Consider the following 15,464-nt stretch of genomic DNA (forward strand, 5'->3'; position numbering starts at 1 on the left):
CCAGCTGACTGTGGAACCGTGGCGTCAGCACAGTTACTGGCAGCGGGATCAGCCATTCAAACGCCGCAGGGATCCCAGCTCGCATTTTGATTGGGAGAGGAGAGAGAAATCCAGCCCAGAGTCTAGCCGAAAGGAGGGGCCTGTTAAACAACATCTGCAGCCTCACAGGTGAAAAGGGGAGAGATTTCATAGGAACTGAAGAGTTTTCCCAGCGGCCAAAGATGGTCAGCACTTTTGATAAACTTTATTTATGACAAAAAAAAAAATGTTGCCAGCTAAATGTTTATTTTTTTAGGATGCAAACATCATGCAGGTGATTGCTTTGCAGGGGCTGACACACAGTGACCTTGCCTCGGTGGGTTTTAACTCTCTGAGCTGGAGATAGTAATGGCTGCGGGCAGAAAACCTGGGGGCAATAACTGGCAGATGGCGAAATGTAATAAACAAAGTCTTGGCATTATTCCAACCTAGTGTTAGCAATTTCACTCGTTGATATATTCTTTCTGAACAGCTTATATAACCCATTACATTCAGTGCAGTGTGTTTCGTACAATAAGTCACAGAGCTGTTCCAGCTGTTGGATTTGCTGGGGAGAGGAGAAGACTTTTCAAACAGACCTAAGCAACCCTCAATTGCATGAAACAACCCACACTTCACTGGTAAGCATCACATTATTACCAGGCAGCATGCTATAATGTGTTATCGCCAGAATGAACAAGGGCAACGTTTTGTGGGGAGTTCTGGCAACAGACATGGGGGGGGGGGGGGGGGGGGGGGGGGGTCATTTAAATTATATTGCTAGATCACTAGAATAAATATTCTGCTCAAAACACCACAAACAAATATATGAACATGGACAAATTTAGCAACTTTGTGATTTACTTCTGTTAAATGTTTGGTTCTACTATAACATTAACATAAAGTTTTACAGACCCTAATTACCACTAATCTTGCAGTACCTAATGTTAACCTAGGTTAAGACAGTCCAAGACTAGTGTTACTTGGGACTGTGAAACCACCACAAACTGCGGTTGGTGTTGTATTCTAATACAGCAGAGCAGAATTGATGATATAAAACCAACTAAAACTGTAGGTGTACAGAATAAAAATGGTTAGGGTTCAGTTTAAGTTACATTAAAAATCAAAAGCTTATCCAGTGGTACTCAGCTCTGGCTCTCAAGATCCAGTTCAGTCCAGTCTAGGTTTTTACTCCAAGCAGGTTCTAAAATAGTTCATTGAACCTGCTAAGAGGCAATTACCTAACTTAGGACCTGCTTAAAATAAAGACCTGAAATGGAATAGATCTCGAGGGCCAGATTTGAGTACCACTGTCTATACTGTCAAACTTGTAGAGAATTTGTGGAATTAGATGCAGGTTTCAGGATTTGTGATTTTAGACAGCCCTTTTAGGAAAGCTTCTCATAGAAAAAGCATAGCAAAGTATAATAAAGCACAGTGAAAGCAAGCATGGTAAAGCATAGATAAGCATTATAAATTCCAGAGAAGTATATAAAGCATAGCAAACGATGGTAAATGCATAGTATATCCCCGGGAGATTACCGTGTACATTTACCATTGTAAATTTTCATTAGGTGAGACCGGTTTCTGTAGTGTTTTTAAACACGATTTATATCAGCACTGCTTTGTTACAATAAGCCATTGTGCACGTTCTGTGTCTCTTAAATTTATCCCATGTAAAGCGGATTATTCAACTGAGCTCAGATGAACAGCTAACGGATCGCCTCAGCGATTAGGCTACCCACTGCAGCAGCAGGGTCAGTGTGCCCTACATGTACAGCTCTGTGACAGATGGACGAGAAAGCTGAATTTAATTTGCGTACAGCTTTTTTTTTTTTTTTCCGAGAATGCATCCGTTTATTTTTTAAATTTGATTTAAAAGAAGAGCCAGAATAGAGCCTTTAAACAGGGGGCGCTCACTGATAGCTTTGAAAGCGATGCAAATCAATAAGTAGGCGACTGAAAATTCAAATTTACAGTGATTGAACTACCGTGTTTACGAACTTGATTTCCTAATTGAATTCATTCGAGGTAATCTGAAATCAAATTACATTGATTTTTAATTGCTGTCGAATTTTCCCAAAAATTAATAAGCCCCCAGGATGTACAGAAGCGTCCTAGTGCCAAATTAAAAAAATAAAATAAAAAAGTAAAAAGTATCTCCTACGTATGAGATATAAAGGATGTAAACTCTGTGAGTATGTGATGACTGAAACAGAAAAAAGAAGCAGCAGCCATGACTGTAGTATTTCACTCTTATGTTTCTCGTTAAAGATCATGTTCTGAAGTGAGATGGTTTGACAAATGACCATTAGGTGAAGCAACAGAGCATTACACAAAACATAATATGATATTAAGCAAAATATTCAGAAAATGTAAATGTGTAAATCCCTTTATACCAGGGCTGTTCAAAGTTGCCCCTTCCACTCCTGGTCTCTGTTCCAACCCTGTTTTAATTGTTTAATCAAACCGATTATTCCTCTATCCAGACCCTAAAGTAGTTAATTATATCATTGTACCTGTTAAACACAGAGTGAAATAACCCTCCAGGATTGTAATTGAACACCTCTGCTTTGCACTCAGTTAAAAGCGTTGAAAAATACACTGGTGCAATGCACAGTCTTGGCGCTAGGGGGCAGTGAAAAACAATTTCCTTTTCATTTTATTCAGTGTAAGGGAAAATGCTGAAGTCAGCTTCCACATCGCAAAGCAAAAAGGCAACACACTGTAAAATGTAAAGAAATGTATCCAGCTGTACATGTAGAGGTGCTTATAGGACGCCTGCTGTAAAAGGGCCTACTGTGTAAGTCACAGTCCTACATTTTATTTGTTTCATTGGCGCATAAGTGCAATATTTCACAGATGATACACACACACACACATACACACACACACACACACACACACACACACACACACACACACACACACACACACACACACACACACTGCATTAAATGAAATCCCTACAGGGCACAGAATGGTACAAAGTTGCCTTTGTTGAGGAACAAATCATTTTCATCACATGCAGGGTCACCCTGCTGTGGAACAAAAAGCCCTGAAAGTTGTGGAGGCTTCACAGCAGTCTGGCAGATTCAACACAGCCCTCCTGCCAGAAGTAAAGCCCTGCCCTGAATACAGAGAGTGGAAAATGGTTTTCAGTCCTTACTGTGGTACAGTGGCAGCTATAACAAACCAACAACAAAAACACCTGAGTAAAGACAGTTGAATAAATAATGTGTAAAGTAGACAGGTTGAGTTTAAAAAGGTAACAATGTTACATAAATGGAATGAGGAAGGATTTTCAGTCCCTGCTGGCACCTAGGATCGTTATATTGTACACAGACGTACATTGTTACAGCAAATGTGAAAATAAATAACAATATAATCATGTATCTAAATCTACATTTTCATTATATTTAAAAAAAAAAAAAATCATGAATCATTATGTATTTATTGGTCCTGTGTGAATGGAGTTTGTTTTGTGTTTGCAGTTCCTGACCCATTAAAGCTTGGTGAAATCATACAGTAAAATAGGTACATTTCTCTAAATGTAATTGAATAGTGAAATACAGACAGCATACATGATATGTATTCAAATTACTAAAATAAATAACAAAACAACAGACTATTGTGGTTGCATTATGGTGAAATAAAGCAGATGAGCTGGCAGGCAGTACAGTCAAATCTAATGGAGTCTTCTGGAGTCTTTTTAATGTGAAGCTAATTATTGGGGTTCCGGCAGGAACTCATTAAGACCTTCCAGTTAAAACAGAGAGAGGCCGCAGGACGAGAGGGTTCCTGTGGTAACCTGCAAACTATGATTCATACCTGTGACACCCCTCAGAGGGAGGTTTGCTTATATAATTAGGGAGACTTGCGATGCTGTAACAATAGTCCAGCACAGAGACACATTTCTTTTGTAGGGGTCTGTTCATAAAGGTTAGCAATTGAGCAGGCTCTTTCACTAGACTCAATTAAAAAACATTTCTGCAGCTCTGTCTGTCCCTGCTTGAGAGAGTTGCCGAACTGAATTATGAGGTTTATTCATGACAGAAATGACGTGCTCTTTCTCTCTCTCTTGCAGAGATGTGAGTGGACACTCTCATTGTACCTGTCTTCCCTGTGCCTGATGGTAGTCAGTGCCAGGCTTCCTCACCTCTATAAGCACCAAATTCACAAGTACAAAAACCAAAGATAAGAACTAAAGGTTATCATGTGTTTCCACAGTGGGGTATCTTTTTTATGTGATTCAGCTTTGTCAGGCTTGCATACTGCTGTTGTTTGACTGTGTCTCCTGGTCAGTCTGTGCGCAGCTATCCCACATGACAATGCTATAGATGCTATCAGGAGGGGGCTCTGTGACAAACCAGGTGGAGTGTCTCTCTGCTTCCAGTGGTAAACAGCACACAGCCAAGTTCAACAGAGAAAGGTTTCTCTGATGGTGCGATTACTGCCTTACCAGAACTTGTTTAAAATATTGACATGAGTCTATTTTAATGACCTTCACATTGACGGGTTTTAATACCAACATCCTACAATTTATAAATCTGATTTCTCTCAACACTGATTTCACTGTTTTTTATTTTATTTTATATAGTAATGTTAATAAGTGGGGCAATAAATTACCCTAGAGAGATAACCTCAGCTGCGTTAATACAGAGTTGCAGATTAAGATCCGACACTGATTAGATCATTAAAATGGACCCAAATTACAGGACCAAATGCCTCTTTTTCACTTTAGGTTGGCAGCAATGTTTATTACAAATTAGAAAAACAGATTGGCTGTGTTTGTAGATTATTCTCACCTAATGCAAGTCTGGCACATTGCCAGTTAGCTTGGTTTGACCACTTCTGCTACCAGGAGTGTTCCACATACTCTTCCACTTGTTACTGATCCCAAAGATCAAGGAATGTGACAATTACATTCTAATATTAAAAAAGACTGCAAGCTAGCACATTAATATTATTATATATTTTTTGGTGGACAAATCAAATTGTAAGGAATGGTCGAAAAGGTATGTCAGCATCATTTACATAACTAGGGTCAGAGGCCAACATCTGTCTGTCTGGCATGCTAAAACAACCAGATTCCATTTGTGGAGCAGACTGTAGTGGCTTCATATAACTGCATTTGATTACGAAACAATGGGCAGCATACCACAAAAGGTGCTGATATGATACGGTAGTTATTGAACAAGTCTCATATACCAAATTGGGGAGTAACTGTAATCTGATTGCATTTCTTAGCACTGTAATAGTTCCTTTTTCAGAAAGGTAATGAAATGTGGGAATGGATTACATTTAATGTGAAACGTTGTCCTTTTAGTTTTAAAAAAGGACTACTAAAGCGCTTCATCAGTGCAAGCCTCCCCTTACACATCACATGAATACTCTTTTCATATCCTCTTGCTAGAAAATGACACCAGAGGAGGGAGCAAGTGGATTCCATAGCTGGATCTTCAAAGAATATTTCGAGCTGCAGCCTGACCAAACTGAAAAACAAATCTCTGTAAAATATAAACTCAAATTTCAAGAAACTGTAACAGATTGATTTTTAAAAGCAACTTCCCCAACACTGAACAAAAGTCACTATTTTAACAGTTCCCGAAGTATTGAGCAGGGATGGGAATAAGACTCCTATTGCATAGCAGTTTCACCAGTTCCAGGTTTTAGTCCGAGATTGATTAGCCCCAGTGTATAGGTAACAAGCTTAGGTCTGTCACATTAAACTCAAAACCAGAAATGCATCAAACAGCTATGCAATGGGAGTCCTATTTCCATCCCTGGTATTGAAAAATATTTCTATAGCCTGCACTAGTGTGTCCCATCACTGTGTTAGTCATGTGTCTATTGTCTGTACTGAAATACCTTGAACAACTTTTCACGAAACAACCTGAACTTAGTAGAAAGTTATAACCGTATTGTAAAGCAGCTGGATTGGTTTCTAAGTGGGTCAATCTATTTGTTAAAGAAACCCCTTCCTGTCCTCTTTTATTCAATACAAACATTTCCGCTGCTGTTCTAGCTCACGCCACTAGAGGCCAGGCTTCTGCAGCACAGCAGATTTTAATATTTAAAACAAACTTCAGATGGAAGTCCTTAACCAGCTGTCGATATTATCCTCCTGTGGCATTGAATTTGCGAGAGAATAAAGGGGAAGTGAAGAGATAGCTCTTTCTGAGGATTACTAGATGTCAAGGATATCTTTAGGCAATTCAAGACTTTCTCCTGACTTTTTCCTGAATCTTTTCCTTTGAGAACCTTCAGGCATGAGAAACTAAGTGAAGGTAGACAAACTTTTCACTGCCTTTTCCAGAGTCATTGCTGTTTTATTTAGTGTACCTTTGGGAAGTGCTTTTCTGCCTTTGCAGCTTGTGATCAGATTGGCTTGAAACTAAGCTGCAGATTTCAAGTTAACTATAAGACTCTGGCCCCATGGACCGAGTTTGGGAAGCCCTGTGTGAGCTCTAAATGCTTTGTATATATGACCTTGTACAGCAGGGGTGTCCAATCCTGGATCTGGGGGGCCGGTGTCCCTCCTGTTTTTTGTTCCAACTGTGTCCTAAATTACTTGGACCAATGATTACCAATTATTGTTCTAATTAAGTAATTCAGGGCACAGTTGGAACAAAAACCAGGATGGACACCGGCCCTCCAGGACCAGGATAGGACACCCCTGTGTACAGTAAGACTTCTTGTTTTTTCTTCCCCATTCACTGTCTAATAAAAGGAGCCCACCTGACACCACATAGGTTAAATCATATAAATCATGCACCACAGAACCTAAATGTAAAGCTCAAGTAGGGGCCTATTTTCTGTAACACAGGAAGTTACAACATTATGACGTCACCTGTAAATGGTCCTCATACCTGTAAGTGGTCCTTATACACAGCTGTGGCCAAAAGTTTTGCATCACCTAGAAATTTAGGATTGAGACATCATTAAAAACAAAAAAACGATATGAACATTGTTTAGATATTTTATTTAACATCAAATAAACTACAAAATTATATTGTAACAGTCTACTGGAAGCCATAATAGTAGTACAGTATTTCATGCTAGATTTCGAAATGTCAAATTTTTAAATTTGCGTCAGTTTTTTGTTAAATACAACGCTGTATGTAATTCATTATGTTAACGTAACATTATGCAGCAGGTTTCATTTGACTTTATGAAGCAAAATGAAGGTGATGCAGAATTTTTGGACATAGCTGTAGTATGGGAGCGCAATAGCCATCTGTTTGAGACAGGCAAGAACTAACAAGCTCTCGATTGTACAGTTCCTCTTGCACTCTAAGCAGCAGTACTTTTCTTAGGTGCACCGCTAGGGATGGCCTCTGTTGTAATGTGTGAAAGCCAGTGGTGTCTTCTTCACATTGAACAATACTGTATATGGTATTTACAGGCATTCTTGCAGGTTAATCAATTCCCATAAGCACACACGGACTCCATTGCTTTCACTTCAGCCTGTCAGGTGACAGAGAAGGATTGATAATACTGATCAGCAAACAAGCATGACCTTCATCCACAGTACTGACCTGTAGAAAGTGTGACGTACTGGACTGCACATACTTACAGACAAAGGGACAGGCACCTCAGATTATCTGCAGTGCAATTCTTGGTAAAGAATGTCCTTACCAAGTTTCATCACAATTGTATAACAGGGTTATGGTGTGTGAAGTGCTACATGTAGAAACAGCAGTCATATTTAGGTGATTACTTATTTTAGATACCAGTGTAATCCCAGTATGTGATCTGATTAAATCTCTTGTATAGTACACCCGATTCCTATAGTAACCTCTCATTTTGACCAGCTTTAAATACACAAATCTTTGACATATTGAATATTGTAGTAATGTCAATATTAATCCATCCATAACTTTAATCACACTGAGTGAAAAATGTAATGTGAAACTAAATAGACATATTTTTAGGTTGCCTTTATCAGTGTAATGTACATTTGTAAATATTCTTGAACTGTACAGCAATAGATTTCCCCATATACACTGTACACTGGTATGGACGTTTTCTCCACTTTCTATTGGTATGTTATTGTGCAGTATGCATTGGTTATTTTGTATTCCGTGAAGAGTGCAGACAGAGCAAGAATCTGAGATTAAATTTCAGTTTTTACGTTCCGGTGGACGGTTTCTCTGTGCCTGCAGGGGGAGAATCTGTGCTCTATCAGCACTGTTTGCAGTTTATACTCTTGCCGTGAAAGGGTGGCTTCCAGACATTTAGAAGCATAATGAAACGGGACTTGGCTGGGATCCTTTGCTTTTTACATGGCTGGCTTCAAGCTGCATGGAACCTCTTATTGGTTTCAGCATCATGTTCACTCCTGTCCTGAGTGATGTGGAACAGCTGTTTCATTTTATGTCTGTGTGTTATTATGCCTGCATGTTTAACGTGATAATTCAATAAACCTTTTGTGTAGTTCCATTCATTATATAGGTTTTAAATGTGCAGGTTTCAAAGAACCACTTGTTACAGTAAATGCATTTCCGTTCTAAAACATGATATACGGTACTACACTAGGTTAAAGAAATCTCAGTTTGCAAGCCATATTTTCAGATAGTGTTGCACTTCTTTGGTCATTTCACCTTGTCCCCACCCCTTAAACTGTTTATTTTCTGTCACTACTTAACCAGCTGCTTCTTCTCTCGACTGACTTCAGACAGTAACATGCTTTTGCCAAGAAGATAATGCTGAGGTAAAATGATCGCACGTATAACAGATTTCCTGAAAGTGAGGTGTAGAAACCTTCGTAGTACCAGATACCATGCGACAAATCGTTTTTTTCTTGTAACTTGTACATTTAAGACCTGTGTAGCTAATGGACGTGCAAAACAAGATTTGTGGAATTATTTTGTTAGCTGATATCACTATGAAGCCTTTATACTGCACCTGCAGCTATCTGTACAAATAATAGATCTGCTCTGGCCCTGGTGATAGGAATGAATGTGGAGTTCAGAGAATAGTGAGGGGAGGCTCGCTGTATCTCACCTTTACAGAACACTGAATAATTACTTTTCAAGCTAAACTGTGGGAAAGCTGAAATAATTCAAAGTGTCCACTAGAGGGTAGCGCTGCATCAGGTAGAGAATAAGACATGAACGCTGTCTATACACAAGTATCTCTCTCTGTTACTTCAGTAGGATGCATGTTTTTATAATAAACTTGCAGTCCATGCTGTTTTACATGGAAGTAATATTGTCATTTTTTTTCACACTTTATAATAACAAGTACATACATTTAATCAGTACCAGGACCACTTTGTATTGCCATTGCTGGTAATGTTGTATAATAATAATAATAATAATAATAATAAATAATAATAATAATAATAATAATAATAATAAATGATTACTTTTGTAACTTGTAACCTGATTAGTGGCTATAGATTTCAAGCACATTTTCAAGTAGTAATTTGTAGACAAAGTAAACATATTTAATTCACAGAGGTTATGGTTATTTCATACAAATGACAGGCATAAGAGTGTCCTGAATACCATACCATACACTTCTGTGGTTGAATTGCAGTTAAAAAGCTTGCCATCTCTGCCTGTGAGTTGCGTGTGTGAGAGATATGTGATTAAGTCAGGCTCTACACTGCTGGATCTCAATAATCTCAAAGAGCCCAAGGGAAATTTAAAAGAAAAGCTGACAACATTGCTTTTCTCATGAAAGTACGCATTTCAACAGAGCCACACGAAACAAAAGCAGATAATGAGATAGACACTGTTCCAAAATATCAGCAAGAATTCAGAAGAGGACACTGAGCAGACTGCCTTAGCTGAGCAAGGGGTTAATGACAGGGAAGATGTCAAAGAGGTGGAAATATATGTGTGTGAATGTGTGTGTGTGTGTGTGTGTGTGTGTGTGTGTGTGTGTTATACTAATGCCACTTTACAGCATGAATCTAGAGGTTATGTTTTCAACATGAATAAAATATACTGTATGTTTATTACTATGAGGGTCACTACAGCTTTCATACTGATTGGTGCAGGTGTATTAGCTTTAACGATTTCTGCTGTCAGAGTATGCATGCGTGTGGAGTTTTACTGTTTCTGCTGTCACAGAGTATACATGCGTGTGGAGTTTTACTGTTTCTGCTGTCAGAGTATGCATGCGTGTGGAGTTTTACTGTTTCTGCTGTCACAGAGTATACATGCGTGTGGAGTTTTACTGTTTCTGCTGTCACAGAGTATGCATGCGTGTGGAGTTTTACTGTTTCTGCTGTCACAGAGTATACATGCGTGTGGAGTTTTACTGTTTCTGCTGTCAGAGTATGCATGCGTGTGGAGTTGTACTGTTTCTGCTGTCACAGAGTATGCATGCATGTGGAGTTTTATTGTTTCTGAGTTTTTCGTCTTTTGCTGACTTACATTCCTAACATTTTTGAAAGTTGGTTTTAGCTACCCTATGTCCTTATTTAAAGTTTAACTGTCCACCTTATAAAACAGAAAATCATGTAACCGATAATAATAATAATAATAATAATAATACTGTACTATATAATATATACAATTGGACAATGCTGTTAGCCTATGTTTTGCATTAACTGAAAGAAAAATGTCTTGGTATCCCAAACTCCTGCTTGAGTGTTTAATATATTCAGTGTCAGCATATTACATTCGGAGCCCAGACGAGTAAAAGACATATATATGAAAGCTATGGAATTGGCTCAACAACTGATATATGTATGTATATAATTTGTCGAGCCAATTCCTTAGCTTGCATGGTTTACATTTACAACCTTTGTATTGTAAACAATATATCTAACAATAATAATAAACCTTTCCCAATCCAGAACTCAATTAAACTGGTCGCCCCGCTTGTTACTTCTTGCGCAAACAAACGACACTGCTGACGTCAGAAGTAAGGCATACAATATTTTGACTGCAAGACACCACGTATGCATATTCTGTTTTCATTAGCAAGGTCGGCATTCCAAAACACCCTACTGCCTTTGAGCAGCGCTTCCGCGGGTATTTGCAAATAAGCACGGCGAGAGTGACAGGCTGCAGTGCAGTATACTTGCCCGGTCTCCCGTATATGGATGTGGAGCTAGTGTAGCTATATTCTAATGCTAAGAGAAGAGGAGAAGCACAGTTGAGAGCTGCCAGTGGAGGAGGCTATCAGAGTCTGAGCAGAGCCGGGTCCTCGACAGCTATGGCTGAAGGTGGTGAAGGGGAAGATGACATTCAGTTCTTAAGAACTGTAAGTAATGCTTTTTAAAAAGCGGTAGCTTTTTTCGAGGGGTGCACTGCAACCCCGTTTACATTCCTCTTAAGCAGTGACCGTGTCGCTTCCATCAAGCTCTTGGCTGCATCTTCAGAACAGAACAATGAACGAGCATCACCTGTTTATGCGCGGAGAGATAGCAATTCAAACAGAATGCTTTGTTTCACTAGGCTGTGGAATTGCGAATTTGTTTTTGTGTGTATCTACATCATATTAATATTTTATTTATTTTAACAGGAGTGTGTGTGTGTTTATATATATATATATATATATATATATATATATATATATATATATATATATATATATATATATGTGTTGTGAGCGTCAGCGTTGGAGGATTAAAACGTTTCAAAGGAACCTGTTTTGTAGTTTGCTTCAAAATACAATTTTGGGCATGAACTTTATTTTGTTTTGCCTAATGCTTCTTTGTTTTGGCTTGGACTGATAGGCTACGGTACTTCTTAAATTTGTGTGGCATGTTTGTTGGAGAGGGGTATTAAAATAAAGTTTGCAATCTACCGGCGCACGGTGAATATATATAGACCAATGTTTCTAGTATGAAGTTATAGAGGCGGGTGTAACCAAATGTTACTGTAGTTGTGCAACGAGTCAGTGTCACTTTGTCTTAAAAGACGAAAAGTACCATCATCTCTGCACTGTACTGTTAACTAGTTAGCGGTTACATTTCCACAATTTCTATTACCGCGAGTGAGTGGATGTCTTTAAGGCTTTTCGTGGAGCTCACTTACCAAATGCGACTTTGACAGGTTCTTGCGCACATTAGCCTCTTCGACAAGATTCTATTTTTATTTTTTGCCTCAGATGTGTTACATAAATTTGGTGGTGTGTGGCAGTTACGTTTGTAAGTGATACGGATAGGATGTGATCTTAGTGAAGAACTAGCGCAGCTGGTTTACAGGAGCGCCGTTGCACTGAGCCTGTCTGTGCAGGGTTCGGATCACATATCCAGCGAGCACCTGTGAGAACATATTTATCTTCATTTTATGACTGATATTCAGCACCTGTGTCTATTGGACTGGGCTGCCTTCCAGAGGACCCGACACCTTTTTTGTTTCAGACGCTGACATGCAGGCATTGTTTGACTGGCGTGATTGCAGTGGAGATGGGAATATCTCGATGTATTTATTTACATTGCGCCCAGTCGGTTATTTTAATTCAATACATATACACACTTTTGTAACCAGGTTCTGGCATAACATTTTAAAAACTAAATATTATAAATTGGTAATTACTGTATGATTCAAAGTTAGTTGCCGGTGACTTGAATAATTAGAAGAAACAGGCTAGTTATTAATGATGACATCATCATTGGAAACATTCGGATACAGTTAAGTTTGTTCTGGGTTGTAGTGTTTGAAATTAGAATGTATTATTCGGACACAAAAACATTAATAGGTCGAGCGAATGTCATTGTTATTTATGATGAAATATGAAGACATAGGATGTTGCAGTGAACCTCGCAATATGTCACATTGGAAAGAGCTATTCAGGTACAATTTCAGTACTTAGCAATTACATACTCACGTTGCCTGCAAAGCCCTGTGGTTTACCCTGAATATTCAAGAAGTAAATAGCCTAATGTGGAACGGATTATTCGCGGTAACGGTGGCTTCCTTATAGATATATAATCCAATTTGTATTTTAATAGATCTGGGGATGTCTGATTCAAATGCATTGCAGTTGCATCGCTGTGGTAAATGCAGGCTACAATTTGCATGATTGTTGGCATTTTTCTCGCATACAAAATCATATGAAAACTAGCAAGTTACAGAAAACTGCACTGGCAATTAATTAACACTACAGTGACGAAATATTGGGATTAGACGGAATACACTTAGACAGGTAAATCAATATTATTACTATTTATATTGTTTGTACAAAAAAAAAAAAATAATAATAATAATGCAGCAAAACCACGGGACAGTTTACTGCTTGGCGGAACGCGCATGTCACGTGAAAGCAAAGTGAATTAGTTCCTCATTATTTAATTAGAAAGGCCAATGCAATATCATTTCTCAGCGTGATCTTTCCTTGTACAAGCCGAACACGAGTAGTCGCATTATTATGCCAGATATGCTCACGGTAAGCGGTTTTATAATTTCACTACCTCGTTCTTTCAGCTGTTAGCTATGTCTGTCACCTATAAATCAGTTTACAAACCAGAGGGGGCGGACGAATTACCGCAGACCACTGTTTCAAGTCCCACTTGTTTTCATTTTTTGAGATTCCTTGGCCATCTTGATCATCTGAGGAATGCGGCTGCAATTTGTATGTTTCTGTGGTGTCAAAGCAGGCAGCTAACAGTTTAAGTGGGGGCAAAGTGAACAATTGAGAAAAATGTTGAGAGATGGTTATTTGGATTTGGAGATTGTAATTAAACGCCATAAAAGTCAACCAGTAATCCCTTTTTAGGTGTCAAAAAGTGATACGTTTACTGCTTAAATCAATTTGAATATGTGGAGAAAACAGCTGGCTAGTGTTCTCTTACCTTTTTAGAAGGTAAAAATTACTCATGTATCTTAAAGATAAGTAGTAAGTCTCATTCTGCAATGTATCAGTAGCGGCCAACAAAAATGGGGAGGCAGAAAAAAGGCACAGGGCTTAAGGTCCCAGCAGCAGTAGAATGTTGTTATTGTGTTTGGACTGACAACTCTACTACTATTGTTATTATTCAAGGCGACTTATAGGTGTTACAGAGCAGTACAGGGTTACAACAATGCAAGATCAATATTTAAATACAGTATACTTTACAGTAAGGGCAAATAATACTACCAAAAAGCAATATGAAATAGGATGCAACAAGTTAGGATTGCAAGAGGGTATATCTACAATTACATATTAGTAGTGCCAGGATAGTGATTCAGCTGAGGATCCAGTGATGTGGTGCATAGATCAGGGAAGTCCAGTGCAGTAAGTGGGGGTAGATCAAGAGATGTACAGGTGCAGTCTAAACAGGCTTACCTCAATTCATCTGTTAAACGCATTTTCTCCAACAGAGAAAAGAAAACAGTAGCCCAGGACAGTTTATTCTAATATGTTTAACTGCTACACACAGCCAGCGTATGTGTATAAATGCCCTGTATACAACATTGATATAGCATTTCAGTTTCAAGACCACACAATTAGCATACTTTGCATAAAATATTTTCTTAAGGCAGACAGAAATCAAACACATCCTATAGAGACACATTCCCTGAGAAAGGAAGTGGTATCATAATATGAAACTTTGAAAATATATCTTGCTTTACAGGTGCTCCTAGTGTCACAATGCAATAGACATGTGGGTGCGTAGTGTCTTCTGGGAATAGTTATTAATCTGGTACATGCGGATAGGTGTATCCAGTCAGTTGAAGCCAGCAATCAACATGCTGGCTTCAACTTTTAAAAATCTCCATCAGAAAATGTAATATGAAACTGAATTATGCAATTTCCATTGTTCAACAGTTCACATAATCAAACACACAGTAGCAGTGTTTCAGCATGGGGTCGGAGGGTGTGAGTTGCTCCTCCAATTAAAACCTGTGCTCAGATCATATGATCTGCTCCTCCTAACACTGTTAATAGCAGATAGGAGTTTATAATGGAAACTTGTCTCGTCTGAGGAGTCAGAACTGTTAATATAGGAATGTTGAATCTAGGATTTGGTAAAAATTTTCTTGCATTGTAGACAACATTTTTGTTTAATTGAATATTATTATATTATAATGTTACAAAACTATCTATCTATATCTATTTATCTATCTATCTATCTATCTATCTCTATATATGTATATCTATATATATATATATCGTAGCGTGCATGGGGGAAGGCAGCAGCAGGGCTGGTAGGTGACGTAATCACATACAAAGACATAAGCCCAATATACGCTCTTTGCAAAGGAGCTGGCTCTTTTGTACTCTTAGTGTGAGAGGTCTCGGTTAGTGCCCGCCCTCCACCTGTGTGTGGGAACCGAGATGGCTACATTATGTATATATATAGTACTGTGCAAACGTGTTAGGCAGGTGTGAAATAAATGCTGTAAAGTAAGAATGCTTTCAAAAATAGACATGTTATCAGTTTATATTTATCAATTAACAAAATGCAAAGTGAGTGAACAGAAGAAAAAATTACATCAAATCAATATTTGGTGTGACCACCCTTTGCCTTCAAAACAGCATCAATTCTTCTAGGT

General features: G+C 38.5%; 1 protein-coding gene across 18 annotated transcripts in view; it reads left to right on the plus strand.

The window, feature by feature from the left end:
- The first annotated feature begins 11,036 nt into the window (after positions 1-11,036).
- The window catches only part of ryr3 (ryanodine receptor 3), a 146,022-nt gene continuing 141,594 nt past the window's right edge, over positions 11,037-15,464 (plus strand). For 16 of the 18 annotated variants that reach the window (XM_041267175.1, XM_041267178.1, XM_041267177.1 and 13 more), the window contains exon 1: positions 11,037-11,244. In XM_041267175.1, coding sequence (XP_041123109.1) covers positions 11,197-11,244 — 48 coding nt within the window. In that variant the 5' untranslated portion in view covers positions 11,037-11,196. The remainder of the gene's footprint in view (positions 11,245-15,464) is intronic. The other 2 variants (XM_041267190.1, XM_041267192.1) reach the window with 1 other exon arrangement.

This window comes from Polyodon spathula, chromosome 12, assembly GCF_017654505.1.
Source record: "Polyodon spathula isolate WHYD16114869_AA chromosome 12, ASM1765450v1, whole genome shotgun sequence".
In the NCBI taxonomy this organism is placed as follows: domain Eukaryota; kingdom Metazoa; phylum Chordata; class Actinopteri; order Acipenseriformes; family Polyodontidae; genus Polyodon; species Polyodon spathula.